Source organism: Delphinapterus leucas, chromosome 3, assembly GCF_059928025.1.
Source record: "Delphinapterus leucas isolate spDelLeu-1000000601 "Yukka" chromosome 3, BTC_Dleu_Yukka2, whole genome shotgun sequence".
Taxonomy (NCBI): domain Eukaryota; kingdom Metazoa; phylum Chordata; class Mammalia; order Artiodactyla; family Monodontidae; genus Delphinapterus; species Delphinapterus leucas.
The window spans coordinates 128,954,210-128,981,541 of NC_143131.1; the positions used below are offsets into that span (position 1 = coordinate 128,954,210).

The window sequence follows — 27,332 nt, forward strand, 5'->3', positions numbered from 1 at the left end:
GCGGGGCATGGAGTGGGGAGGACCCATCTCCCTTGTTCTGTTTGAAGCACTGCTAGGATCATCAAAGTCATGTTCAGATATCCTTCCACTTGATCTCCCCCAGAATAATGTCAACAAATATTTCCCATGCGCCTGACTGCTGGGCAGAGCTGCTAGCAAAAGACGTTGGTCAGGTATTTGTGGGGAAGAAGACCTGACCCATATCTGGGCTGCAGTCCCAGCTCAGACATTAACTCAGTGGGTGGACTGGAGGTTGAGTTGCCAGATTTAGCAAAAGAAAATGACAGTACACCTGGTTAAACTTGAATTTCAGATACCTAATGAATAATTTTCTAATAGAAGCATGTTCTAAACATTACATGGGACATACACTAAAAAAACAAAAAAAAATTGTTGTTTATCTGAAATTCAACTTTAACTGGAAGTCCTGTGTTTTATCTGGCATTCCTACCTGAGGGGGTATCTTCAGCTCCTGCAAGCCTCAGTTTCCCCGTTTGGAAGATGAGGGGGCCTGGGCTTGATGACTTCTGTGGGTTCTTATGGCTTGGATGCTTGTAGCAGTCAGTTTAGATGCATCCCACTGTTCTGGGAGCCCTTCTCCCCTGCTCCACCAGAGGGCGCCCTGGCTCAGCTCAGCGAGCTCCAGGCCTATGGCTCAGGGAGCGGACTGCTCGGTCCCTCTGGCTCTGGGTGGCCATCTGGAAACCGGGTTGTGAGGCTTCGATGGCCCCAGGCCCTTACTCATCCCTAGGATAGCTTATTCAGAAGGAGACATGGGGAGATCTCTTAGAGTCTCTGAAGAAGAGACCATCTCACTCAGCTCCCCCTCTACCATTAATTATATAGAAAGGAGACTGGACCCCGGAGGGGAAGGCGAAGGCACTTGTCCAGGCTCACATCCCTGTCCTGGAAACTAGACTTATGATTCCCTATCCAGAGCCTCTTTACCTCCTTAGGGTGCCCTTATTTCTGCTTCCTGTTGGCCATATTTTAACCCTTGCAGTCTTTTTTTTTTTTTTTACGGTACGCGGGCCTCTCACTGCTGTGGCCTCTCCCGTTGCGGAGCACAGGCTCCGGACGCGCAGGCTCAGCGGCCATGGCTCACGGGCCCAGCAGCTCCGCGGCATGTGGGATGTTCCCAGACCGGGCCACGAACCCGCGTCGCCCGTATCGGCAGGCGGACTCTCAACCACTGCGCCACCAGGGAAGCCCTACCCTTGCTGTCTTAAAGCCAAAGCCAACACAGACACCAGGCAGCCCAGCACAGCCTAACAACTGTGGCCTGCCTGAGTCCCTTCTCAAAGGGGATGTGGTCTTGAAACATTACAAATGAGAGAGGACCAGGGGTAAAAGACCAGTCCAGGCAGTGGGGAAAGACCAGGCCCCTCACATTTAAGTTGGAAATATCATCTCCTCCTCTATGAGGAAGGGACCATGACCTATGCGGCAGGGACCATTATCATCAGGATTTTACAGATGAGGAAAACACGCTCAGTGTTTAGTCGTTGGACTGAATGGGGCTCAGTCCAGTTCTGCAGCAGATGTTGGGAGGGAGGGAGGGAGGCTGGCTTCTGTTACCAGGATCTAGATGATCTCCAAGGGACCCATACCCCCTTCAAGGAAAAGAGGAATTGCTCAAAGGGAGAGATACCCACCACTTCGGAGCAGGAGACGATTTTAGGAGACTTACAGACTTGGCATGAATTAACATTGAATTAAGTGTAATTCAGTTCTCTTCTGGACCATTTGATTATCAAAGAGAAAGTCTCTCAGATTTCTTCTTTTGACAAGAAACAGAGCATCCTTCAAGCACAGGGGACATTCATAATTGGGTGGCATTTTTTTCCACTGTATTTTTAAAAAGTTATCTTTAAGGTTTATGTCTATGGTAAATGATACTGGTTTTCCACCCAAGGTAATGAGATAATTTCTTTTAAATGGTAAGTTTTTGTTTTGGTTTGTTTTTGGTTAAGAGATTTGACTTAAAGGGAGGAGAAGCACAGATAGAAGGAGAATGTGAAAACACTGCCTTTACGGATTCTGAGGGCCCCTCTCAATTCAGCCAATAGTGTTGCTGCAGCCAGCAGGCAGTGAAGCCCCACCCTGTCCTCCCAGGGCCCCAGGCTGATTCATGCTCCTTGCCTCTCTCTGATGCTGCCTTTCCCTTGAAAACTGAGAAGCTCCCTAGAGGGAGGCATCCAGATATGAGGGAGAAAGCTCTGGATTCCAGTTCCCCCCATTTTTCATTGCCTCATCACATGGTCAAGTCACTCAATCTCCCTGAACCTCAGTTTCCTCATCTGTGAGTAAGTTGGTGGCAGAGCTGTCGTGATAGTGGGTGCTGTGTGTTGCACGGGTGATCTGCCCCAGGCTGACCAAGGCACAAGGACTGCATCCTACAGTCTCAGGGAAAAATGTCACATCACATCTCCCTCCCTACCCAAAGGAACAACCCATCCAAGCCATGTTCCATCAGAGCTCTGCTTTATTTCCCTTACAGCACGTGTTTCTACCCAAAATGGTCTGACTTGTGCATTGTCTGCTTAGCCAGAATGAAAGCTCCAGGGCAGCAGGGGCCGTGCCCGAGCGTACTCATGAGAACACAGAACATGCCTAGCATAGTGCAGGCATCTGGTAAACGTCATCGAATGAATGAATGAGCCGTTCCCGAAATTTACGCTATCAGTCTCTGCCTAGGTTCCCAGAGATCATGAGACTAGTGCTGGTCTTGAGTTCCTCAAATGGCCAGTCTCTCCTCCTTCTGGTGTGAAAACAGAACACCAGAATACAAGTTTATGAGATGAGTTTTATGATTTTTTTAAATGAGTTTGTATTACGTTAGTAGTTTGAAAATAATTTAAAATAAGAGAGGAATAAACCAACTCTAGGCTTGGCATTGCAACGGAGCACACTTCCTGGAACTGTTTCTCTGTCTCGAAGGGGTGCCTCGGAACACCAGCCTGAAATATCACACCAGCATGGTGGGCACAAAAGAGCTTCGAAATGTGCTCTGTGGACTTATGATGCCGTTATCTTTCCAGAACCAGAGTGTTCTTTTTAAAGGCAATCTAATCTTGTCTCTCTCTTTCTCTGGTTTAAAACCCTCCAACAATTTCCCATTGCAAACAAAAAAATAAAATCCAAACTCCATATCATGACCTACCAGACTGCAGGGTCTGGCCTCTGCCCACCTCTTCAGTTTCATCCAGGATAAGCCCTCATTTTGCACACCAGCCACACTGGCGTGGGACTCATAGTGCGCCCCATCCCCTCAAGACCTTTGCCTGTGCTGTTCCCCCTGCCTGGAATGCCCTTTCCCCGACCGCTCCCCTCTCTCACCTCTGCCTCTCCAAACGCTTCATTCCTTCTCTTCCTCTGTGACTCAGCTCAAGTTTTCTTAAGGAAGCCCTAGAACAGCTTTGTCCAATAGAACCTTCTGTATTGATGAAAATGTTCTGGATCTACCTGTTCAGTAGGGTAACCACTAGCCACGTATTGCTATTAAACGCTTGAAAAGTTTCTAGAGTGACTGAGGGACTCAGTTTTAAATTTTAATGAATTTAAATTTAAATCTCAATAGCCATGCATGGGTCGTAGCTACCATGCGGGAGAGTGGGACTCTAGAATAATCCTGCGTCCTCCTGTGACACACACTCCTGGTTTCTTATACTCTCCCTTCAGTGTACCTATCACACCTTGTAATTTATATTTATTTGTACATTTTTTAACCCATTCCATATTAGACTGTAAAAGCCAGAAGAACAGATGCTTTGTCTGCTTTGCCACATTTGTGCCCATAGCACCTGGAATGGGATCTGTCCAGAGGAGGCATGTCATAAACATTTATTGAATGGATGGATGGATGAATGAGTGAGTGGTTAGTGAAGGGAGAGAGTTGCTTAGCCTGGTGCTCCGATAATGAAGTGCAGTCATGAAAAAGGTCAGCCCCCAGGTCATAAAATTAAGAGTAAGCTAAATCTGTGCTTATAAGCACCATGCATTCCCTGTGTATAAGCAAGCCTGTGTGTGTGTGTGCATGTGTGTGTACAAAAGCACAAGTGTGTTTGCAAAACTTTGCATTTGTACAGTTGTGTATGGACACGAATGTCCTTGTGTTGGCGTGTCAGGGAAATGAGGTCACTAAGACACATGCAAAATCACTCAGGAAGGCGGTTTCTACGTCAGTACTTTTTATTTTGAAAGATTTGTCAAACTCTTCACATCGTGGTGAGAGTTTACATGATTAATAAGAAGCAGCTTTTTCATGAAATGCTTGGAGGTGAACGAGTTCTCAGCCTGTGAGATCCGACCATCCCATTGACTTTGAAGTTTCTTTTGATTAATAGAAAAGAGAGGGGTGGGGGAGAAGAGGAGGAATGTGCTAGCAACCAAAGGAAAGATCCCTCATGACAGCCATCCAGATGTGAAAAAAGAGGAAAAAACAAAAAAAAAACCCTGAACAAAACCAATTCACCAACTGCACTTTTTCTGTTTTCCAACATTCTGAGCCTCTCTTCTTGATTTTGGCCTTTCTGGCTGAAACACCCCCCTACTCCCGCATCTCCCAAAGACAGTTCAGAGGGGAGCAGCCCTGTACAATGTGGTGATCTGTCCCCCAGAGGTGTGGTGGATTCTAGAGAACTGATGGTCCACGGCTCTGAAAAGTTTGAACAAACAGCCTAATATGAAAAGAAACAGCACTGAAAAGTGAGGGGGGTGGAGAATGGTGAGGAACCGGGTTTACGTGAGAGTTTATGTATTCCCAGAACACAGTCTTGGGTTCTTTCTCTCAGTTATAGCCCCGGGCAAACAAGATTTCTTATCTGCGGTTCTGGCTGGTGGGTTCTGCAGGTTTTCCCCACCACTGATCCTCTAGCCCCAGAAACATCCTTGCCAACGTCACATGTCTATTACTTCCCTTTGCCCACCTTCAGGCCACGTAGGGATGACCCCCCTGGCAGCCAATACCCTGAAATAAAATTAACACAAAGTCTGATACAGTGAGTATTAGTTTCAAACAGAAAAGTAGAAAATCTAAAGATGCAACGTGTGTTGAAGGCAGACTTGAACAGATCAAAATTTCCACGTATATGCCACTAAGACGATGGGCAGAGGTGCAAACGTTAAGACAAAAGTGGTACTGTTAGTAGATGAGTAAGAGGCCGTGATAGCTGAGTTACAGCTAAGAATGTCATGACTTGGGTTAAAATTTCCATGTTTAGCACCGTTAATGTATTCATTTAAGTCTATATTAGCACCTTGACCCCAGGCAGAACAACAAACCATCCAAACATTTTAAACATTGGGGAAAACAGGAGGGGGAAGGTCAAAGAGAAAGAATCTGGTTCTGCAGGTGGAGACGTGGCTTTAGATCACGAGATCCTTGTCGATGTCCCCTGTAAAGCAAGAAGAAGCAGCGTTAGACTTGGAGGTTGGTGTTGATGGAGATGTGCTTCCCAGAGAGTTGGCGGATCCCACCCATCCCCGCGGATCCCACCCATCCCCGGGACCAGGGGCCAGGTGACCCGTCCAAGGTCAACCAGGGAGCCTATGACTGTGAACTTTGGTCTCCCCCTCCCTGGCCGGTCCTTGTCACTTACACCCACTGCCAAGTTACACTCCCTGTCTCCTCTCTAGGTGCCTGTCAGTTCCCAAAGTAGTGCTAGACACAGAGTGAGAGCTGATGCTCGAGGAAGGGAGAGAGAAGGAGACACCGATGGATGGACAGAGAAGGATCAGGAAGCCGCCTGAGAGAGCAAGGCCCACCCAGGCAGGGAGAGCAGACAGAAGTTAATGAGGCACAGAGAGCAGAGATGGGCAGAGAGGACAGACACGCAGACGGCAGAGAGGGCAGCGAAGAGGGAGGGAGAGGACGGCGGCCCCTTTGCTCAGACACTCACTCTCCTTGATGCCGAAGCAGCCGGCCCACTCGTCCAGGGCGATGTACTTGTCCTTGTCCAGGTCACAGGTCTCGAAAAAGCGGGTGGTGCAGTGCTCCATGGGGATGAGGGGCGCACGCAGTGGGGCTAGCTCGGTGTGAGACAGGTACCTGCAGGGGATGAGGTGGGGAGAGCCTGAGAGCTTGAGAAAGCCCCACACCCCTGCATGGGGAGCCAGGGGCAGGGAGCCTGCCCCTCGGGGCCAAAGGATGCTCAATGCAAGATGAGAAGCCAGAATCCTGGGTCTCCCCCCAGCTCTGCCACTGACCTGCTGTGTTTCTGAGAGCACAGCCCTGCCCCACCCTGAGCCTCGGTTTGCCCCTCCCTCAAAGGGGGAGGAGTTGACCATAATGTCTAAGGGCCCTTTCCGTTCTGATGTCCGTGGGTTCATAACACAGGTCTCTTGGTGCACTGGTTTCCTAACTGGCTAAGAGTTGAGGGCACAGAAACTTAAACTGAAAATATTCAGCATTTCTGCTATTGGTAGATCAAAATCTGGTATGGAACAACGATGCATGTTTTCTGTGGACACACATTTTTACAGCTGCAAATGCACATTAAAGAGGCTAAAAAGAGATGCATCAAAATGAAGGAAGTGCTGACTTCCGGGGAGGAGCGTGGGAAGAGACTGGGATTGGCAGGGAGGGTGGATGCAACTTTATCGTTTGTACACTGTGTCATGTGTAAGAAGGAGGCCTTTTGATTTCTCTCCCACTGTCCTTCCAGCTGGCCTGGACTCCAGAGCATATGTACGATTTTTTTTCCTTGTTCCCCAGAGCCCTCAATTCGTTGTCCTGAAAACACTCTTCCCCAAGGGACTACAACTTGACTCCACTTATCTCTCTGAACCCCAGGCCCTCCTGCCCCACCCAACTCATGGAAGGAATCACACAATGTTTGAACTGAACCCTCCCCCGCTTCATTGTATACCAGTGAGAAAACTGAGCCCCAGAGAGGGGCGGGGACTCAAGCAAGGTCACCAGGCAGCTCTGGGACAAGGAGAGGGGAAGGATGGATCCCCTGACCCAGGCTGAAGCGCTTTCCCAGACTCACAGTCCTTGCAGCTCCATCCAGAAGCCTCCCTCCTGGCCCCTTCCTCGCTCAGCCTGAGCTCCAGATGTCCCCTGACTTCTGCCCTCCCCACCACAGTATGACTCAGATGGATCCCAGCCACGGAAAGAGCCTGGGAGAGAAGCAGCAGGGAGTTTCCCAGTGCTCAGGAGACCCCAGGCCCCCGGGATCACCCACAGGGTGGGCAGAGTCCAGGCACAGGGGCTGGACCAGGAGGGAGCGGTGAGCTTCCCCGAGGGGAGCATCCCTGGGCACAGCGTGCAAGCAGGGTGGCCTTCCTTTTTGTGCTGCTCCAAGAACACACAGCAAAAGAAGGCCGGAAGGCGGTAGTGAGGGTGACCACCCCTGCTCAGCTGCAGGTGCGCCAGCTTCCACCTGCAACTTCCAGGAGGCTTCTTTACTTTTTCCTTCGATTGGGAAAAAACTGATCATCACCCAGAGTGTGAGCTCCATGGGGGCAAGGGCCATGTCAGCTCCGATTACTGTTCAATCCCCTGCCTAGAATCGTATTGGGCGTGTAATAGACACTCAGTCAGTGTTTGTTCACTGACCAACTCCCTGCCTATCCTGCAGGGCAGTTACACAGCACTTCCTAACTCATTGTGATCAAACCAAGGGCTTGCCTTGGGGATGGGGCTGGCTCTGTGAATTTCCTAAGAACGTCCAGGGCCGGTTTGCCCTGTTAGGGCTGGGTCTCAGGGTCTTGCTGAAGGACCGTGAGCACACAGGCTGCCCCACCTTGGCTCTACCACCCCGAGGTGTCTGGCGTTCCTTCCTAGCTCGCTCTCCCTCCGTGAATGGATACCCCAGGCCAACACTCACCGGGTTAAGGACGGCTTTTCAGTTCCAATGGCTTCTGCCTCTTCTGGCAGGAGGGAGTGTCTCATGGCTTTCTTCCCTCCTGGTCCTGCATCCTTCCTCCTACACCTGTCCCTTCCTGCCACAGCCCTTAGGCAAACCGTGGGCTCTAGGGCTGGGAGCAGCAGAGGCCGCTGGGAGGTTTTCTGACCGCATCTAGTGCACCTAGCAGCGCTGACCCACGACTGTCCACTCCAGAGCCAAGCCAGAGCAGCTCCCCGGGATCCGGAGGGCCTGGGGTCTTACCCATCGATGGGGTGCTGGTCCAGCTGCCCAAACTGCCAGTGCACAGGGAAGATGTACATGTTGTAGTTCTTCTCAAAGTCCCGGGCTAGCAGCTCCACGGGGTGGTCCCCGGCTTCCAGGCGCTTCTCATTCTCGTGGATCTTCTTCACCTGTGGGGGCAGAGACGCATGGGACAGAGTCCGGGGAGGCTGTCCAGACCAGTCAAGGCCCCTCCCGCCTCTGACAGGAGGCCAGAGCTGGCAGACACCAGCCAAGGCCACGGTTCAAAATGAGGAAAGGAAGTGGCGTAGATGGGTACCAGCATCTCGACCACAAAAATGAAGGCCTGGGGCGATCTCAAAGGGCTCTCCATAGGGCTGCCACACCAGAATGACTGGGGAGTATGTTCAGATGCAGGTTCCTGGGGCTCACTTCACAGAGACACTGATTCAGTGGGCCTGAGGCGGGGCCCAGGAAGCTGCATTTATCAGTACTCTTAGTGCTTGGTATGTCCATTAAAGTTTAAGATCCATAGACTCAGAAGGAAAAAGGAATAAAGTTATTTATATCTCTTATGGAGACAAAGTGAGCAGGTCTTTTTTTTTTTTTTTTTTTACAGTACACGGGCTTCTCACTGTTGTGGCCTCTCCCGTTGCGGAGCACAGGCTCCGGACGCACAGGCTCAGTGGCCATGGCTCACGGGCCCAGCCGCTCCGCGGCATGTGGGATCTTCCCAGACCAGGGCACGAACCCGTGTCCCCTGCATCGGCAGGCGGACTCTCAACCACTGCGCCACCGGGGAAGCCCAGCAGGTCTTTTTGTTCCAGGACTCCTCAGAGCCTTTAAGGTGTGAATGTACTCTAGGAGCCTTCAAAGGCAGCAAGGAGGAGTCTGTGTCCTAGCGCCCAGAATACAGGCACTCGTTGGAGTGAGGATGTGGGCTTACACTTGGGGATCTAGATCTGGGAGTGGGTCTGTGGATCGCAGCCAGCCTGGGGCCAGGAGGTGTCCAGCTCAGGTGCCCTGGGACAGGATGGAAAGGTACCACACTCACTCGTAGCTTCTGCTTCTCGGTCAGAAGGTTGTTGTCCTGATCCCTCTCGTACAGCGTGACCAGGACGTTCTTGAGCCAGTCCCGCATGCGCAGGGGGAATTCAGTCAGCTCAGAGTCCAGGCAGGGAGCGATGTCTAGGGTCCAACACACAAGCATGGTCAGCACAGACCCTGATTCTCCCTGCCTGAGGGCCAGCATGCTGGCTGGGCGGTTCTCCCCGCCCCACGCCCCACGCCCTCCTCCAGCAAGAAGCTTCAATCGGCGACCTTGATTGAAGCACAGGGCTCAGCCTCTCTGGGCCACAGTGTCTTCACACCTTTTGAACAAAAGAGATTGTGTGGGGGGAAGAATACTCTGCAAATGGGCAAGTGCAAAGGGCACGTCTGCTGTCCCCTTGACCTTCATCTGATCTGCGGAAGGAAATGGTTCCCTCCAATGGCTCTTGCATTTTTCTGGGTGTTGCGCCCTGAAAACAGAGGCCAGGACCCTCGATGATGATGTTGACTCTTGAGAGTTGTTTGAAGCTGGGATACTGAGGAATAGCATCCACCCATAGGCCCCGCTTAGCTGGGGTGGGGTTTCAGGTATGCTTGATCACCAGAACATTCTTAGCAATACGATTCCATCCTGGTCTTTGGAACCTAGGATCCCAGAATGTCAGACCTGGAGATTTCATCCAAGTCCACCCTCTTGTTGGACTTATTAGAGGTCCGTGTGGAGAGAAGGGGCTTGACTAAGGCCTCACTGTCAGAGCCTCATCCAGCACCAGAGCATGTGGGTGCCTGAGGGCCTAGGGGTCCATCCTTCCCTCATCCTTTCACCTATGGAAAGCCCCCTCTGTGATTAGGGCCACAACCTTCTTCACCAGCAGCTGGGGAATGGAAGAGAAGATCTGGGTTGGAGACGCTAGGCGTTGGAGGGAGTGAGTGATACGCCCCAGAGGACGGGAGAGCCTCTCAGCACGTGTGTCAGTCTCACTGCCCAGGAATTCCTACCAGCATTCCTCCCCCTGCCTTCCTTCTCCAGGCTGTGCCTTCTCATTTCACACCCTGGGCCCCATAACTGGGAGAGCAGGGCTGACCACAGGAGAACCTCATTCCCCCTCCTCCACCTTTCTGCACGCTGCACACCTGAGGCAGGTGAGGGGCCCTCCCCAGTGTCATCTGGTGCCAGGATGTGCCAGACACACCACGTGGATGTTGTCTTGGAGGGGAGCAGAGGTGGCCTTGGGTGTTTCAGATGATGGGGAGGCAGCCACGGTGAAGCAGAAGCCTCGGCCAGCTGAGACTGCACCTGGGATCACTAACAAAGGGCCAGAGGACACCCTGGCATCCCTTTCGCCAAACACCTCGCTCCCAGGTTTCTAGAAGAAGGTGGTGAATCATATGTCTTATGCGGGCAGACAGGAATGTAATGGAGTAAAATGGCCAAGGATATGACAATATTGAGTAACAGGGCCTAAGGGGAACTGACAGCCTTGCCCCAATTTTAAAGCATTCAAATTCAAGTAGTTTTAAAACACTTTATAGGCCCAGGTAGAACATCACTTTTGCTTCACACGTTGAAGCAGGAAAGATTGTGGTTAGCCCTATAGAAGAACTTCCTCATCTTTACAGGAAAGAAATGAGCTGTCTTGGATGCTAGTGAGAGATCCTCCCTGATCTTGTGCTCCCACAATTGCTCAGTTCTTCCCTGGACATGTCCTGAATGCAGATACCTATTCGTAGACAATCATCTCATTTTGTAAGTGGGAACCCTGAGGCTCAGGGAGGGGAAGAGATTTGCCCAAGATCACACAGCACAGGAGTGGCAGAGCCAGCATCCGTGCCAGTTCAGTGCCTTCTCCCTGAGATGGGAGGCTTGGCGGGGTCCGAGGAGAGACTCACATTTGCAAGGCCCGATGTAGTCCAGGTGGAGTTTGTGGCCCTTCTTGGTGCCCTCCAGTGTGCACTTGGTGGCAAAGAAGTGGCAGGAAGAGTCGAAGGTCTTGTTGTCATTGCTGCACACCTGGCGGCGAAGCATAGAGGGCGTCACATTCATTCCCAGAGCCCTTCGCTGGTACCGCCATCCTTGCCCATTTCAGAGATGGGGACACTGAAGGCCAGGCAAGGAACGTGATTAGCCCAGGGTCATACAGTGAGTTAGTGGTGGAGTCCGGACAAGAATCTACTCTTTGGGCTCCCAGGCCAATGTTCAGCCCATGCTGAGAGCCACTGCTGGTCTCTGAGCTGTGGTATGACTGAGTCAGGGCTGAGACATGGGAAAGCAAACCTGGGAGATATGGAAAGGATGAATTGAAGGTGAGGATGGGTAAAGCGCAGGGTGTGCAGAAGAGTTAATACAGCAGGCCTGGGATTGTTATCCTTAGAAAGGCGTGCTTATGAGGTTGGCCCTTGGCTGGAGTCTGAAAACGTGGCTGGTAAACAATTCCCTGCACTGTTAGAAAACTGTCCACAATGATGAAAGTGGCTCACTGTGCCTAGATTGCTTGTACAAATAATATGGTTCATGCTGAACATCTGTTTTCCTGCTTGGAGTCTGGACTTTGGGTACATGCTAGGGAGAGGATGTCTGTGTGACTAGCCCTCAATTAAACGTTGGGTGCTGAGTCTCTAAAGGGCTTCCTTGGGCAGAAGCCTTGCTCACACGTGGCTACATCTCATCTTTGTAGCTGGGGGAAGAGTGGGTTCTGTGAGACCCCCTCATGGCAGGGGGAAGAGTAAGCAAGACCGTGCATGGATTCCTCCACACTCTGCCTGTATCTTGTTCCCTTTTCATCCAGCTACATACCCTTAAGTCTTAGTGGTGAGTGCAACTGCATGCTGAGTTATGTTGGTTCTCCTAGCGAATCTCTGCATGAGGGGGTGGCGGAGCAGAGATGCCGTGGGCTGAACAAAGGCAGTGGCAGAGTAAGTGGCTCTGTCAGGAGGAGGGGAGCCTTGCGTTGAACACCCTGCACACGCTTATTGCTTATATATCACTGCAGAGGGAGAACTGCTGGGCATTGGTGACCGGTGCAGTAGGGGGTGAAGGGGTGACGAGGAGGGGAGAGTTGACAAAGATGCTAAAATTTGGAGCCCAGAGAATAAGCTGTACTGGGGAGAGATTGAAGATGGAGAAGCCAGGTGGGAGGTTGTGGGAATGATACTGGTACTCGATTTGTTGCCCTGAGTTAGGTTACCACTAGCACAATGGTTGACATGCATGGGTGCTCAATAAGTATTTACTTGGATGGATGGATGGATGGATGGATGGATGGATGGTTGAGTCCTACTGGAGGTATAATGAACAGGTTTGAAAGATTTTTAAAAAATAGCACATATTGAGAACTTACTAAGTACCAGACATTATCTGACAAATCCCCACAATAGCCCTATGAGATAAAGTCTATTTCTGTCCCATTTTTAGAGGTGAGAAAACTTGGAGTGGAACATAGCTAAGATCCCACATTAACAAGTGGTGGAGATGGGGTTTGATGTCAGCCTTCAGTCTGACCCAGAATGCACATTTTTGGACCTGATGCTTTGCCAAGCTGCTCCCACATATAGAAAGCCCCTATCTCGGTGCCTGGCGGTGTTGATGTATTCCCTCTGGAGCCTGAGCAGAGCTGGAAGCTGGTGGCGCCACGTCAATTCCTGGTGGTTGCTGGAGAGTCCAGTGGTGGGAAGAGCCTCCCCTCTGACTCACTTGCTGTGAATACACCTAGCGAGGGGACTTCTGAGACTGGAGCTGCCCCGTGGGACCACCAAGCCAGCAGTGTTCTGGGCAGATGCTCTGTGTTCTGAGGACCCCAGCCCCCCGCCCTGCCCCTGTCCCTCAGGCCTCACCTTCTCAAATTCGCCAATGGGGGCAGGGCAGCTGGTGGGGTCCTGGCACACGCACATGGGGGTGTTGTTCTCGTCCAGCTCGCACACCTTGCCATGTTTGCAGTGGTGGTTCTGGCAGGGGTCTGGTAGAGCGCAAGCGCACCCGGTTAGCATCACCCGGGCTAGCACGTCCACCCTACCCCACAGTGGATCCTTGGACAGAAGTCCTAGGCTGTGGCCCCCACTCGGGCTTTGTGCAGCCCTGTGTCCTCCCTTCTCTTCTGCTGAACCCAGCAATCGGCATGTAGGGGAGCAGTTGGCTCAGTTTGGGGATTAGAGACTCAGTCTGAGGTCAGGGCCAGGCACACTTGGGGGGCTGGGGGCTCCGTCTGGGACCCAGTAGCGCCAGGTGCCATATAGCTCCCCCAAGGATGGAAGCAACCATTGTGTCCTCAGCTGTTGGTGGATCAGTCATCGCAAGGCATTTTGGGATTTTAGAATAGACTTTCTAGAATGACTTGGAAAGTCAGCTGTTGTCACGGAGCCAGGGAGCTGTGAGGCCCAACAAAACAGACTTGAGCGGCTGTAGCGGAAAAGGGAGCAGAGCCCCAAGGCCCACACTGAACAATAGAGCCTGCCTGTGTCTGGTAAACACTGGATGAGGGGCGTGGAGGGAAGGAACGTGACTCAGTAGACGCCCCTCTGCTCCAATGAGAATATTCTGTGCCCTCAGGATGCGAGCCCGTCTAGCCTTTTCCTCCTGGTGCTTGGCTGGGGGTATCATAGTCATCCTTTGTTGGATGCCTGCCCTGCTAGGCCCTGGGCCAAGGGGGCTTCTGCTTTATCTCATAATCCTCTGACAGCCCTGGGGCAAGGATCTACCATCTTCACCCTTCCCCAAGTAAGACATGCGGAAGCTGGGCTCAGAGAAGCTTCGCAGGCTGTTGGAGGGCATCACAGAAAGAGGCGGCGGTTTGGAGGCAAGCCTTGTTTGGTTCGCCTCCAGAGTCTGTGCTATTAGCCCCTGGGGTACGGAGCATCTCCACTGTGTGGGATGGGAATGCTGGCACTGTGGGTGGGAGCCAGAGGCCCTGGGTCATTGCTGTGGCCCTGGCGCTAACTCCACGGGTAGGCTTATATGAGTTGTGTCAGGTTTCCAGGCCTTATTTCCCCACGGCTGTGTGAAAATCAAATAAGCTCACGAGTGTGAAAGCTTCTGGGGCCATCGAGTGACCAGATGGGAATGGGGACCTCAGTGGGAATGTGAAACCCAACTTTGGAATTACAGTAAAGGGCTATAAGGGGAGAAGGCCATTTGCAGTTTGAGAACTTCCCTTCCTGACACTCAAGGCCTGGCTATAAATAGATCTTTCCAGATTCCAGAAAATAATCCCAACCTTTCAGTCAAGGCAGTTTCTCCTCCATGGCCCATCCTGCAGCGAGGACCCCACCCTGCATTTCCTTGGGAAGGAACTTCATGCACGCTGGGCCCACGCTTTAGGCCCAGGTGGCAGAGGGCAGAGCCTTCATGTGACCAGACACGGGGAAGGGACCTACTTTCAGCCACCACCTCCTCCTCGGCTTCCTCAGCACCTTCATCAAATTCTCCTACTTCCACCTGGACGGGGTTGGTTCCCACAGGTACCTGGGGTGGAGGGGGAAGAATGAATCAAATGGCCCTACCCCCATCCCAGACCTGCAAGGAACGGGCAAAGCCTGGAGGGGGCTTGCCTGGAGCCTCAGGTACCCACAAAGGGATGGGGAGAGACAAGCTGGAGAGGGGCACTGGGCCCAGGTCACAGAGAGCACAATTGCCAGGTCCAGAAGTGAGACTGAATCTTACAGGCCGCTGTGCCTCTAGGGCCCCAGAGCTCTATGGAGATGCCTCAGAGGCCACCAGGGGGGTCAGAGCAAGAGGGGGTGCCAAGCTCTCCACCCTTCCAGCCACACCAGAGCAGCTCCTCTTTCATCTGTTTGACATATGGGGAAGACCGTGGGCGATCATCTACGAAAAAATGTCCCACAGCTTAAAAAGTAAACAAAATTCAAAATCATAGCTCCCAGCTGTTAGGTTCCATGGAAGGTTTGGGGAGCATTCAGGAGTGTGTCAGGATTGGGGGATACACAGGATTTACATCTGTGCTGCGCCCGTTCCAGCAGGAGACCCACAGCACCTGTTTGGCTTTCTCAGGGAGCAGATGTGGGCAAAGAGGGGCCGCAGGTCGGGGGTCCCTCCCCACCTACCTCGGATACCTCAGCCACGGTTTCCTCGACCACCTCCGTCTCATCAGGCAGGGCTTCCTGTTGCTGTTGGGAAGTGAAAATGGGGTTTGGAGAGGTCAGGGCCAAGGCCAGCTTCACTGCTGAAGTGCCTCGGCCTGGACCTCTAAAGCTGGGGAGTTAGGAGAGTGGCTCGTTGGAGACCCCCAAGGCTGTGCACTTGGGGGTCTCCAATGAGCAGAGCCCCTCAGGGACCTCTGTGAGCAGGGATGAGGCACAGGAGAAGCCAAACACGGGGGCCCTGTGGGGCTCTGGAGCACCTGCCTTTATAGTTATATCTGGAGCTTCTATCTAAGATTGGGCTTGGAAAAACATTTCCGCCGCTTAGGCTCCCATGAAGCGTGAAAACTGCTAATGCAGACCAACTCCCTTCATCGTACAGATGGGAAAACTGAGACCCAGAGGGGATGAACACTGAATTTTAACAGAGGTCATTATCTTCCCCACAACCATGATATCATCATCATTATTATTATTATTTGGCGATTCCTTCTTGGAGTCAACTTGGAGTTAGAAGCAGCAAGATAGCATATGACTTTGAGGTGCCTGGCTGGCTGGGGCTTCTTCTAAAAGTGATGCTAACTTGCCAGATCTTTTGCCAAAATCTCACTGCCTGATCAGGATTGCCAGCGTCTACCATCATCACACCTTCTAGTGAAGAGAGGGTGAGGGAATCATAGGTGAAAATCTTTGCCCACTTCACGTTTCTTCCTCTGTCTTCTGGTCACAGCTTCCAGCGTAGCATTGGATGATCACTGCTGGCCCTCTCCATGCGATTCTTGGAGGGCCTGTCAGTCAAGGTGCCTCACAGTCCCGTGGCCAAGAAGCAGGCCCAGGACCCAAGCTCAACTAGATTGGCTCTCCTTGAATTTTTTTAATCTTGTTGGCACATTTTCTCAAGATGTGAAAACTGTCAGAGTAGAGACATTCAAATGGCAACACTTCCATGACCGTCCATTAGATCTTACCTCCATGACCATCCATTAGATCTTACCTCCCAGATCCCAGAGCTGCCCTTTTCTAGTTCTCCCCAAGGCCTTGGATTTTATAATCTACCCCTATATCCTTTTCCCTCCTAATTTAGTCAGATTGGAGTCTGTTGCTTGCAACCAAGTAGCCCTCATTGATTCAGAAACTAACCCAGCCCTCTCTCTGTGGCTTGAATCCCTTCTAGCATCATCCCCATCAGTATCCCCTGCCCTCTGCTAGAATTCCTCATATGACAAACAGGTCACTTCCTTCTAAAGCAATTCTAGTCCCTTTCTGGGAAGCTCTGATTGTTAAAAAGTGCATCTTCATGTTACATGGAAATCTCTGTTCTCTGGAATCTCCACCCAATGGTCCTCATTCACTTTTTCTTCGGAGCTTATTAAAGAAAAAAAATTTTTTGTTTTAAATTAGACAGTTAAATCATGATGGGGAAGTCTCTGTCCCTTCTGAGCATCTAGGGCTGGCAGATTCGATGCCCCTGGGCTGGTGGTGGCAGGTAAGACCAAACAGATGTGACCTTTAGGTACTTACAGGGGCTGCCAAGGCCCACCCGGCCAGGCAAAGGAGGAAGAAGATCCAGGCCCTCATGGTGCTAGGAACCCTGTGGGGAGGAGAGAGATGGAGAGTTCAGTGAGGGGGAGGTTTCTTTTTTGGGATCTTAGTTCCCTGACCAGGGATCGAACTCGCACCCCCTGCATTGGATGCGGGAGTATTGACCACTGGACCGCCAGGGAAGTCCCCATGGGGGAGGATTCTTGATGGAGAGTTCTTGACGCTGAATTCCTGTGATATGCAAGGTAATTTTAGGTGGTCCATGTTAAAGGATAGGGAAAGACACGGGAGTAAGTTGCTTCTACTCATTTCTCTTTCAATCCTGATTATATGAGAGTCTCAGTTTGGTGCTAATGTGTCTTTAACACCTAACACTCATCCTTTTTGAACCGAGAGTACGCCTCTGGCTCAGAGCCTCCACAGGAAACTACATTCAGCTGGAATTCAATAAGTTTGTTTTGTCTCCTTTGTGTTTAGTTTTACAGTTTCCTTCTATTTATGACAAAGGTACACAGATTTTTCCATTTATGGTAGTGGTCTTAAGTCTCCTTTCTCAATACATTTATTTATTATTATTATTAAATTTATTTATTTATTTTTATTTTTGGCTGGTTGGGTCTTCCTTGCTGCACGCGAGCTTTCTCTAGTTGGAGTGAGCGGGGGCTACTCTTGGTTGCGGTGCGCGGGCTTCTCATTGCAGTGGCTTCTCTTGTTGAGGAGCACGGCCTCTAGGTGTGCGGGCTTCAGTAGTTGTGGCTCACAGGCTCAGTAGTTGTGGCTCGCGGGCTCTAGAGTGCCGGCTCGGTAGTTGTGGCGCACGGGCTTAGTTGCTTCGCGGCATGTGGGATCTTCCTGGACCAGGGCTCGAACCCGTGTACCCTGCATTGGCAGGCGGATTCTTAACCACTGCACCATCAGGGAAGTCCCCTCAATACATTTATTTAAGTTTTTAAAAAGTGATTCGACAAAGGTGATTGGCTAATTCGTCAAGTCTGGGCAATGCTGAACCAGATCATGTTCAAGGGTCCCTTCGATCCCTGGTGTTCTAGGATTGTTTTCTTCCTATACCCCAAACTCTCCTCCTCCCCTCCTCTTCCTTCTGCTTCGTTCCCATCTCTAATAAGAGAAGCTAATGGGCAGCAACCTCTTGCCAATTTGAGACAATGAGATCTACATTCTAAACAAAGAACAATAGTTTTTGAGTGTGGCCAGTGGAACTTGTGGCCATACTTTCCTCCATTTACCCAGGAGGATGGCACTTCTCTGGATCCTGTGTGGGAACTAATATCCAAATGCTTACATATGTTGCATGGTACCTTCCCTTTCCCCTTCACAGTTAAAGGATGTTAGCTGAGATCTAGAAAATTCTCCTGCCCTGGTCACTGCTGTGACCTTCCTCTAGATGCTGAGCTCTCGACTCTAACAATCTCATGACTGGAAGGCATCTTGGAACAGAATCTCCTCTGATGGTTCACTGCCAAAATGCCATCCCTAACTGAGGAACTGTGGTGGGGACATTTCGTTTCTTGTTCTAACTGAATGGACTTCCGTTTCCAAATGGCTTTAGAAAGGTCTTCCTTATACTGTTCAATTTGCCTCCCTCAAGCTTCTCCTGGTCTACTCTGATGGTCCTTCTGTGGCCACACAGGGCAAGCATGCTCCCTCTGCCCCCAAGCAGCTTTTAGCCAAGGTGAGCAACAACCGTATCTTCCCTCGTTTGTCCCCCAAAACTTCCATATCAGTCCCATTATCCCTAGTTCCTCCCAAGACTTCTCAACTGACCAAGCACCTTGGTGCGAGGTACCCTGGCATCGTGGAAGAAACACTTGGCTTGGAACTAAATACCAGGGATTCTGATTCTGTCGAAATACTAACCTGGTGTATTGGTTCAATCCTTCATCCTCTCTAGACCTTGGTTCTCCCTTCTGTTGAGAGGGTTAGACTAGGTGAACACTGCGGTGGTAGCCTGGGCCCTTAAGATGCCCTTAAACTGTCACAGCATGTGCTGGTCTAGGCATACATCCTCCCCTCTGATATCCTCCATTTTAACTTGGATTATGGTATTTGGGGAAACAGACAGGGGAAGGGCAGACTTCATAATGGTCCCTTATTGGACTGAAATAGACACTAAACCTCACTATTTCATAGAGTATACAAGAAATAAAACCAACAGAAATTTAAAGAAATCAACCTGGGAGCTTGGCTTTGCTTCACGATGTCCCCAGCTCCCAGAGGAATCCAGTCTTCCCCTTCCAGGCAGTTTTGGGAACGTTCCTCCCCTCACACAGCTGTATGCTTTTCTTCCCCCCTCTGCCCGCAAGCCTTGAGGTGGAAAAATCTCCCTTCTTCCTTCCACATTTGGAAGATACAAGCAAAGCAACTCCCGCATGTGGCTTTGGACGAAGGGAACAGGAGAGAAAGCATGAATGAAGGGCTTGTCTGAGATTGTTTGAAGTTGAAGGGTCAAAGTGAGACTCGTAGCAGGAACAAAAAAAGTCATCTCGTCTGGGCTCCAATTGCAGAGAAGACATATCGTTAGAGAAACAGCCCAACTAGGACTGGAAATGCAATAAGCTTCAGGTTGGAGAGCCAGGAAGACTGATGTCTCCAGAGTCTGTGTCCTTCATATGAGCAGAGGAACCGCTCCTTCTCTTTGACCAGGGAAGGGTTTGTGGGTCAGCTCTTCTGTCTGTCCTGCCTCACCACCTGCGCTCTTTCCCAGGGGCACACTGACCCTTTCTGCCACCCCCATCCTTGGTGCTGCAGCCGGAAGAGAAAAATAATTCTACATCTTACAGTACTTTATAGTTTCTAAAGGCCTCACATATAGTACTCTGTCCGCTTGGAGCCTCTGACACACCGGCAGGCATGGGAGGGCTCTGAGTCCTGCTGTCACAATGAGGAGTCTGAAGTTGAGAGGGAGAAAGTCACGCAACATTCAGGCCCCTTTCAAGCTGACAAACTCCCTTCCCATGGCGTTGGTTTGGGCCTCACAGGGGTCATGCTCGGAGATGGGAGTGGGGTGGGAGAGAAAAGCGGAAAGTGAGAATGTTAAGAAAAGGACACGAAATCTTGGAGGAGGAGTTATTCTCCAAATTTGAGGTTTTGCCCAGTGCCCAGTGCTACCTCACCAGTCCCAGAACCCTCTCCCTCCAGGTGATGGGATGGGAGGGAAGGGGGGCAGCTGGACTGCTCTCGGATGCGCGACCATACTCCCTGCATACCTATGACCTCCCTCTTGGAGGTTCTGTAAACCATCACTGGCCGAAGAGGCAAGGCACCCATCCTGCAAAGCTAAGGGGGTGCATCAGTAACGCCAGCAAGGTCAGAACACAGGGTCAAACCCCAGCATCCAGAAATTATCAGCTGTGCACCCATCCTTTGCCAATCAAACCTAGGTCTGGCGTGCCCAGGGAAAATAAAAATACTTTTGTATAAATGAGCAATTTTAAATGAAAACTCCCTTCTTTGTATCGCTTTAGTTTGTAATGACACCTGTGTTTATCCTTTTCAAAATGTCTTCATAATCCGGCATCCCATTGGGGGCTGAAGGCATGTCTTTCTGCCTTCTAACACAGGCGAGAAGGCTGAGGCCCGGAGCCGGAGCCGGAGCCGGGGAATAAACCTGCCCAGAGCCCCAGGGAGCTAGCGGCAGGGCTGAATGAGGACCCAGGCTGCCCCCCTCTGCCACTGGCATGCCCTCCACCTCACACACTGTTTCCCTTTGTGGCAGCTCCCTCCCTAGGTGCTCACCTGAAGGGGGCCCAGTTGGGCTGCGAACTGGCCCAAGTTACAGGGAAGGAAAGGAGCCTGGGGGGGTGGGTGGGATGAGGGGGGCAGGAGGTGTGTTTCCCTTGGCTCAGTGGTCATCAGATGCAGACACCGCTCACTCCCACCCCGCCGCCTGTCCTGCCTCCTGTTCCGTACAGCCAGTCCCTTCCTTTTGCCTTTATTTGCTCTGGAGATGGCTGAAAACCTGTCCTTGGCTGCCAGCAGGACCCGAAGCTGAGGTCACTTCTCTGGGGATGGAAAAGTACAGCCAGCGCCCCCAGTTCATCTCCCTCAAAATATAACGGGCCTCCTTTGGGCTCTCGCTGGACACTGAAAAGTCCCTGAACGTCAGAACTGGGGGAAATCTCAGAATCATAAAATTTTAGATCGTGGGTCTTAGAATCATAGACCCCTAAGAACATGAAACACAGAATCTGAGATGCAGTCATCAAATCTGATTTGAGTAGAAGAGTTTATGAAGCAATGCAGTCTAATAGAACTTTCTGAGATGATGAAAATATTCTATATCTGCATTGTCCAATATGGTAGCTACTGGCCTCCAGTGGTTATTGAATACTTGAAATGTTGCTAGTGTAAATGAAGGGCTGAAGTTTTCACTGTATTTCATTTTAATTAAATCTGTGTAGCCACATGTGGCTAGTGGCTACCATATGAAACAGGGTGGTTATCAAGTTTTATAGAGGCAGTATGGCAGAAAGGTAAGCCCAGGGGCTCTGGAGATAGAATATACAGGTTCAAATCTTGGCTCTGCCACTTAGCATTTGTGTGACCTTCAGAAAGTGACTTTCCCTCTCTGGGCCTCAATTCATGTCTCCGTCTGTAAAATGCAAATAACACACCTACCTTGAAAGGCTCATGGATGATTTGCCCGAGAGAATACAAGAGGTTAGCAATGGAAGAGCCTTAAAATCCAAAGATCCCAGAATCTCCACCCCCCTTGAAAATCCAGGGCAAGAATACCAGCTCTTTGTCTGTGGCCCAGGGAGAAAAGGTGTTGGGGTGGAGAAAGGAGACATTGCTCCTCTTGGTCTCAGGCACACCAGCCCAGCCCCCAGTGGGCACAGTGACAGAGCTGGCCCCAGGCTGCCCTCTCAGTTGAGCTGCTGACGCAAACCAGGCGTCTTGCTTCCACTCTTTGGCTTGCAAACAAGGGTTCCAAAAAAACACATGTTCCTGGTAAACAAGCCCAAAGAGAGGAAAACAAGTGTAGAGGCTAATAAAGGAACCCCGTGAGTGAGCCAGGCCCGCCCGGGAGCTGGGACTCAGAAGGAGGGCTGAGCCAGGCCAGAGAGGCACCATCACGGCCAGTGTAGCCACATGGGCACTCACACCCCGGGGGAGCAGACGCAGCCAGTCAGAGGTGATGTGGAAGTCGGGTCCTGGGTTCGAGTCTTGGCCATGTTGCTCCCAGCTCACCATGCAGATTAGGGTAGGCTCCTCTACTCCCTGGACCTCACCTAGCGCCACTCATCTGCACAATGAGGGGTATCTTTTAGACCAGTGTATTCAACATACAAGCCAGGAGCTCTTTCTCTCAATGAAGTCTTCTGCAAAAGTCCAGATCTGAAACAGCTAAGAGCCTCTTGCATTTTTTGAACATATGAATGTACTATTATCTATTCAATGAATTAGCTTGAAATAAAAAAAAAAAAGCAGGTGAAAGCAGTGTTGAGATGGGGGCTGGAAATCCCGTACACTTGGACACCCCCTGAGACACCTTGGAATGCCTCTAGGTTCTTTCATGAACAGAGTTTGAAGCCCTTGGGGCCAGGGGGTCCCTAAGGTTCCTTTCAGCCCTGACATTCTGAGTCAACTGAAGGAGAAATCTTTCAGAATACCACCTTTCCCAACTTGCCCCTTGACTCCCTGCTTCCACTTCTAACATTTCTTGCTGGAAGGGAAGAAGCTAAGGGAAACTTTTAGGGTATTATGGGTGCTCAAGCCTAGCTTTGAAAAGGTTCAGAGGCAACTCAGAAGCAGCCCCAGAGTGTGAGACTAGAATCAATCTGACTGAGGTTCTATAAACACATCTGAGATGCCACGTTTCACCATGGTTAGGAGAGGCCCCAGGGTGGAGCTTCAGGCTCTCCTTCTTGGCTCCCCCTAGGGTCCACTGCTGCATCTGGGTGACCACAATGAAGGGGATGAAAAATAACATCAAAGTGTCCAGGCTGTCACATCCTAAAGATAGCAAATCTGTGGCATATATGCCTCCACCTGCCCCTCCTGTGCATGTGGCAGACATTACTAATCAATCATACGACCTTTTCCTCTAAAGTCCAGAGTGGCATTCAAATCCTGAACACCGTTCTTCTAGCAGCTGCTACCAATGGACTGGCATTGTCAAGCCATGGGAAATCTCTTTGCCATGCTTCTGATTTTAGAGATAGGGAAACCGAGGATCAGAAAGGGAAAATAATTCACTCGAGGTCGTATGGCAAGCTAAACTTCCCAGATGTTCAGAAACATCCAGATGTTTGCGTTTTTATTTTTTCATCTGATCAAGTCAGGATCCTAAGGCTATGACCAACACAAGATGGCCCAGAAGGATCCACAGATGAGATGGGTTAATACCAAGTTTCTGAAAGAACCCAGCTCTGGAGAGAGTTGCTATTTCCATTTGTATTTTCCCTATAGATATCAAGCTCTATAGCTTGATGAGTGAGGGCAGAGTTAATTTCCCGTCTAAGACATCTTCTGGGTGAGAAGGAGGCTGTTTTTCTAAATAATTCTATCAAGTTACTGATTGCTGGCCTTGGGCCTGCACAGCCCAGCTGTCCCTGAGTTCAGGGTTGGGGTCAGGACCCAGGCTCTGTGCTGTAGAGAAAAAGTAATTTCTTTCATCCCCAGGGTTGGCTGAAAACTCAGCTCCAGCCTTCCCTTTCCTCCTTTAAAGGAGGTTAGGGAGGGAGCCAGCAGGAAGCAAATAAGCAGCCGCCCCTTAGCCACATCCTGCTGCCCTGATGACAAAGCCATGCGGGCTGGCTTAGGCCATGGCAGGCCAGCGAAGGAGAGAAAGAAGTCCTGCTCGTCACTTATTATTCGCGGGGCTCATTGCCTCTAGAGGGAGGAGGGTATGGAGGATGCCAACCTGCTCAGATGAAACGAACAGAACACGCATTGAACATCTGGATGTTTCCAGACGTCTGAAAGTGTGGCTCAGGCAACAGTTTGCTGTGTGACCTTAAGTGAGTTATTCTCCCTTCCTGAGTCTCAATTTCTGTCCGTAATATGTAACAGGCGGTCAGGAGTCTGTCTCCCTGCCATGGCCTATAGTTAGATCTGGCTGTGCACATCCGTGTGTGGCTACAAACAGCAGCTGTGTACCTGTATGAGTGACCGATGGCCCTGAGGACCCCTGCGTGAAGCTGTGTGTGCGACTCTGTGCATGTCTACTTGACTCGGCATCTGTCGGTTTCAGCCTGTGTTGGTGAGAGTCAGAGTTTGCATATGCATCAAAATGGACACCTGGACCTTGTCTGGGAGTCAGGGTATCGTTCAGGGAGAGCTTTGAGTGCATGACCTTCTGTGTCTGCTCATGTATTGAGACATTTATTTTTAGCTATGCCAGTGGGTGCCTGTTGGTGAAATCAATGTTTATATATTTGGCATCCTCGTGGGTTTTTTATCTCTGCACACATAGCTACCTATCTAAATAACCTCAAAAATAAAATGTTTCCCTGTTTACCTCACATCCTCAGCTCTTTCCTCCACCATCCTTTTCTATTTATAGCTTATTTTCAGCAAGGAAGACTGCTCTTGTGAATAGCAAACCCCAGCCATGCTATTGGTTGACAAGTCTCTAGAGATGGATAAAGATTTTAGCAGGACTGTTATGTAACCCAAGACCCCCTAGCCCATCCTCTCTTGTTTCCTTTTCAACTAGGGGGCCAGGAGGTGTTAAAAATGTAGCCCAACTATTCCTTCTAATGAAAGCAGCACCTGGCATTTAGGTTCACAGGACTTCAGAGCTGGAAGGGTACCTGGAGACCATCTAGTTACACTCCCCATTTAATAGATTGGGAAACTGAGGTCCAGAGAGGGGAAGTGTCTTTCCAAATGTCACTCACTGTGAATTAGGATCCACCTCTGCCATTGCCTTGGCCAGTGCTCTTTCCACACCGGAGGGTACAACACTCTTGGGAAATACTCAAGAAGATGCCCAAATCAAAAGAATTTGAACAATATTTATTTCGTTTACATGTGCCTGTCGGCACTTTTAGTAAAGGGAAGTTATATCCAAACCCCAAGATGATGAAGCTGCCAGACAAAAAAGCTGGGGATGCTTTCAACTCTTGGGTGCCATAAATTCATCAGTTCTAAAAACCCATCTGATTAAGTGGGAGGGCCACAGTGTAGCAAGTGCTTCGCTGTGCATCACCCTGTTTTGTCCACACAGTATCCCTTTGAGGTGGTGCTGTTATTGCTTTTTAACCAAAGAGGAACCTGGGGCTCAGAAAGGAGAAGCCATTAGTTCAAGGTCAAATGGCACCTTTGAGGCAGAGGTGGAATTGAAACTCAGGTCTTCAAGTTGCCTGTCTAGGAAGCGGGAAGCATATCACAGCCTCACAGCTGCCCTGGGGTGCTGGGAGATCAGAAGGGCAGGACCTAGAGTTTGCTGTCCTGGTGTTTGGGGACAGAGTGGAGCGGGGGACATTCAGACTGAGCCTGATGTTCTAAGTGTTTCTAGAGTCCCCAGCCAGCAGGCAGAGACCCTGAAAAAAAGGTTGCCGTGGCAACTCGCATTCCTCATAGAGTGAGTCATAGCAAAGTAGAGCCTTTTGGTGGGTGGGACTTGGAAAAAGTTTCAAAAGTTGATTCCTTCACCAAGCACCACCCCCTTCCTCCCCACCCTCCCTCCCTCCGCTCCAGGCTTTGTCGATGTGGCAGCTGACGGCTGAGTTAACTCTCTCTTCCCCCAACCACTCCCGTTTCAAAGTTTTTCATCCTCCTGCAAATACACCTTTGCTTCCAGTACCCACCCACTCCATCTTCCACATCATGCCCTCTGGCTACCTGGAGGGTCAGCATCCATTTGAGAATATGTTAAGACCGAAGGCTGTGAACATCCTCTTCTACACTGCTGCTGTCTCTGCCTCTTTCTGTCTCTGTCTCTCACACACACACTACTGTATATACAAATTTAAGGGGTTTGCAGGTGCCTTTAAGCCTATTCAAAAGCTAGTCCGTGGATTCTGGTTTAAGAGACCTTCCTTTGAAAGTTGCAGAGGACGACGGGCACCCCAAAGACCATCAATCAAGTCCACCCCTCTTACTTCACAGACAGGGAGACTAAGTCCAGAGGAGACACTTACCTAAGATCACACATAAAATGTGTACCTTCGGTCTGCCACCTTGCTTCTGATGTGCTTCTCACCCTACTGTCCGCACTTGGGGTGTATAGAAGTTTAACCCCAGAGAAAACACTTTCTCTATGTGTTCTGCATAGAATAGAATTTTCCGGAGGAAAATGTGTGCCTCTCTGTTCCTTTTGGGGCAGAGTGGGCTTCCTAGAAGACATGCCTCCCCTAATGCCCCCTTTTCTCTTGGTGTCCTCAGGGACTCAGGAAGTCCACTTCTCAACCAGCCAGTGGAGCCATAGACCGAAGAAGACCTAACACCAGCCTGTGTAGAGTTTGAGCTTCTCATAGCAAGGTGTGAGAAGGTTGCCCTGGAACCCTCTCCATCTTTCCTCCTCCCTTCCACTCTTTACAGCGCATCCCCCCACCCAGCCTCCCATCAGACCCAGTGCCTCAGCTGGACCATATCAGATGTCTGGAGTCTTCAGATCTAGATACACAGAGGGCTACTGCTGACCATTTCCTGTGTTTACACCCCAGGGAACCCAGGATAAGACTGACGGTCTGATAGTGCTATTTCAGGGTGAATGGCACCGGAATCAGTGTGTGTGTGTGAGAGTGTGTGTGTGTGAGTGCGTGTGTGAGTGTGTGTGTGTGTGTGTGTGTGTGTGTTGGAGGACGGGGTTTGAGAGGGGAGAAATTCCAGGGAAACAGGAGCCTTCCCAGAGGTGCTGATTAAAAATGAAGACTACCCCTTTGCCTTCCAGAGATCAATGTATCATTCAGGCAAAGTCTCTTTTGGAAAACAGAGCCCCTGACCAAGAGCCAAGTCTAGGAAGTTTCTTCTTCTGGAATGGGAAGCAGGGCAGACTCTGCTGCTGGCCGGCCCCTCTTGCAGCTGTGCCCAGATCAGATTCCCAGGAAAGGAAGAGGCTGCCGCATTTGTAAAGGCAGCCTCTGAAACCAGAGAGACGGACACAGAGAGAGACAGAGAGAAAAGACTCCCTCAAAGACAGTCTGATTATTTTCCGCGAACCCAAAAGGGAGACCAAGTTATCCTGAAAAGCAACAGGCAGCAAGTCCGTGGTCCCTTAAGGGGAGCAATGATGGAGCCCAAAGGAGATGCACATCCCTGTCTCTGATCCAAGAGACCTCCCAGCATAGCTTCCCCTCCCCTGTACATAAAGTTGAGGAGTGAACCAGAGTGCAGGGGTTATGGGACTAGAGAAGGGACAGGCAGGGCAGGGGTCGTGCATACCTCAGTGGCAGGCAGAAAGGCAGCAGGCGAGAGCTCCGGGCAGTCTGAAGGTCTGCAGGAATGTGAGGGGTTTAGAGCCTGGTAACAGGAAACCACTCGGAGCTCTGGGCTGGGTCTCGCCCTCCACCCCGTGGTCCCTCCTCCTCCTGTGTCTCCTCCTTCCCCTCCCTCCCCTCCCCTTCTCCCCACAGCCAAAGCTGTCTCTGT

At 50.7% G+C, this 27,332-nt stretch overlaps 1 protein-coding gene across 1 annotated transcript; it reads right to left on the bottom strand.

The window, feature by feature from the left end:
- Positions 1–4,168: 4,168 nt before the first annotated feature.
- On the bottom strand, positions 4,169–27,231 carry SPARC (secreted protein acidic and cysteine rich). The gene is made up of 10 exons (XM_022590193.2): positions 27,126–27,231; positions 16,755–16,824; positions 15,198–15,260; positions 14,511–14,598; positions 12,975–13,096; positions 11,034–11,154; positions 9,148–9,281; positions 8,115–8,263; positions 5,901–6,049; positions 4,169–5,396 (listed from the first exon to the last, which is right to left on the bottom strand). The coding sequence occupies exons 2-10, from the start codon at positions 16,809–16,811 to the stop codon at positions 5,368–5,370; spliced, it is 912 nt and encodes a 303-aa protein (XP_022445901.1). The 5' UTR covers positions 16,812–16,824; positions 27,126–27,231; the 3' UTR covers positions 4,169–5,367.
- Between the last annotated feature and the right edge of the window lie 101 nt (positions 27,232–27,332).

What these genes read in the sequence shown, in the direction of transcription:
- SPARC (XM_022590193.2), bottom strand. Translation starts at nt 16,811, where the DNA reads ATGAGGGCCTGGATCTTCTTCCTCCTTTGCCTGGCCGGGTGGGCCTTG. An exon ending in GGAGGAGGTGGTGGCTGAAA is followed by an intron (nt 13,097 to 14,510) that starts GTAGGTCCCTTC and finishes GCGCTCTACCAG; the next exon opens with ACCCCTGCCAGAACCACCAC. An exon ending in CTGCTTCGGCATCAAGGAGA is followed by an intron (nt 5,397 to 5,900) that starts GTGAGTGTCTGA and finishes CTTGCTTTACAG; the next exon opens with GGGACATCGACAAGGATCTC.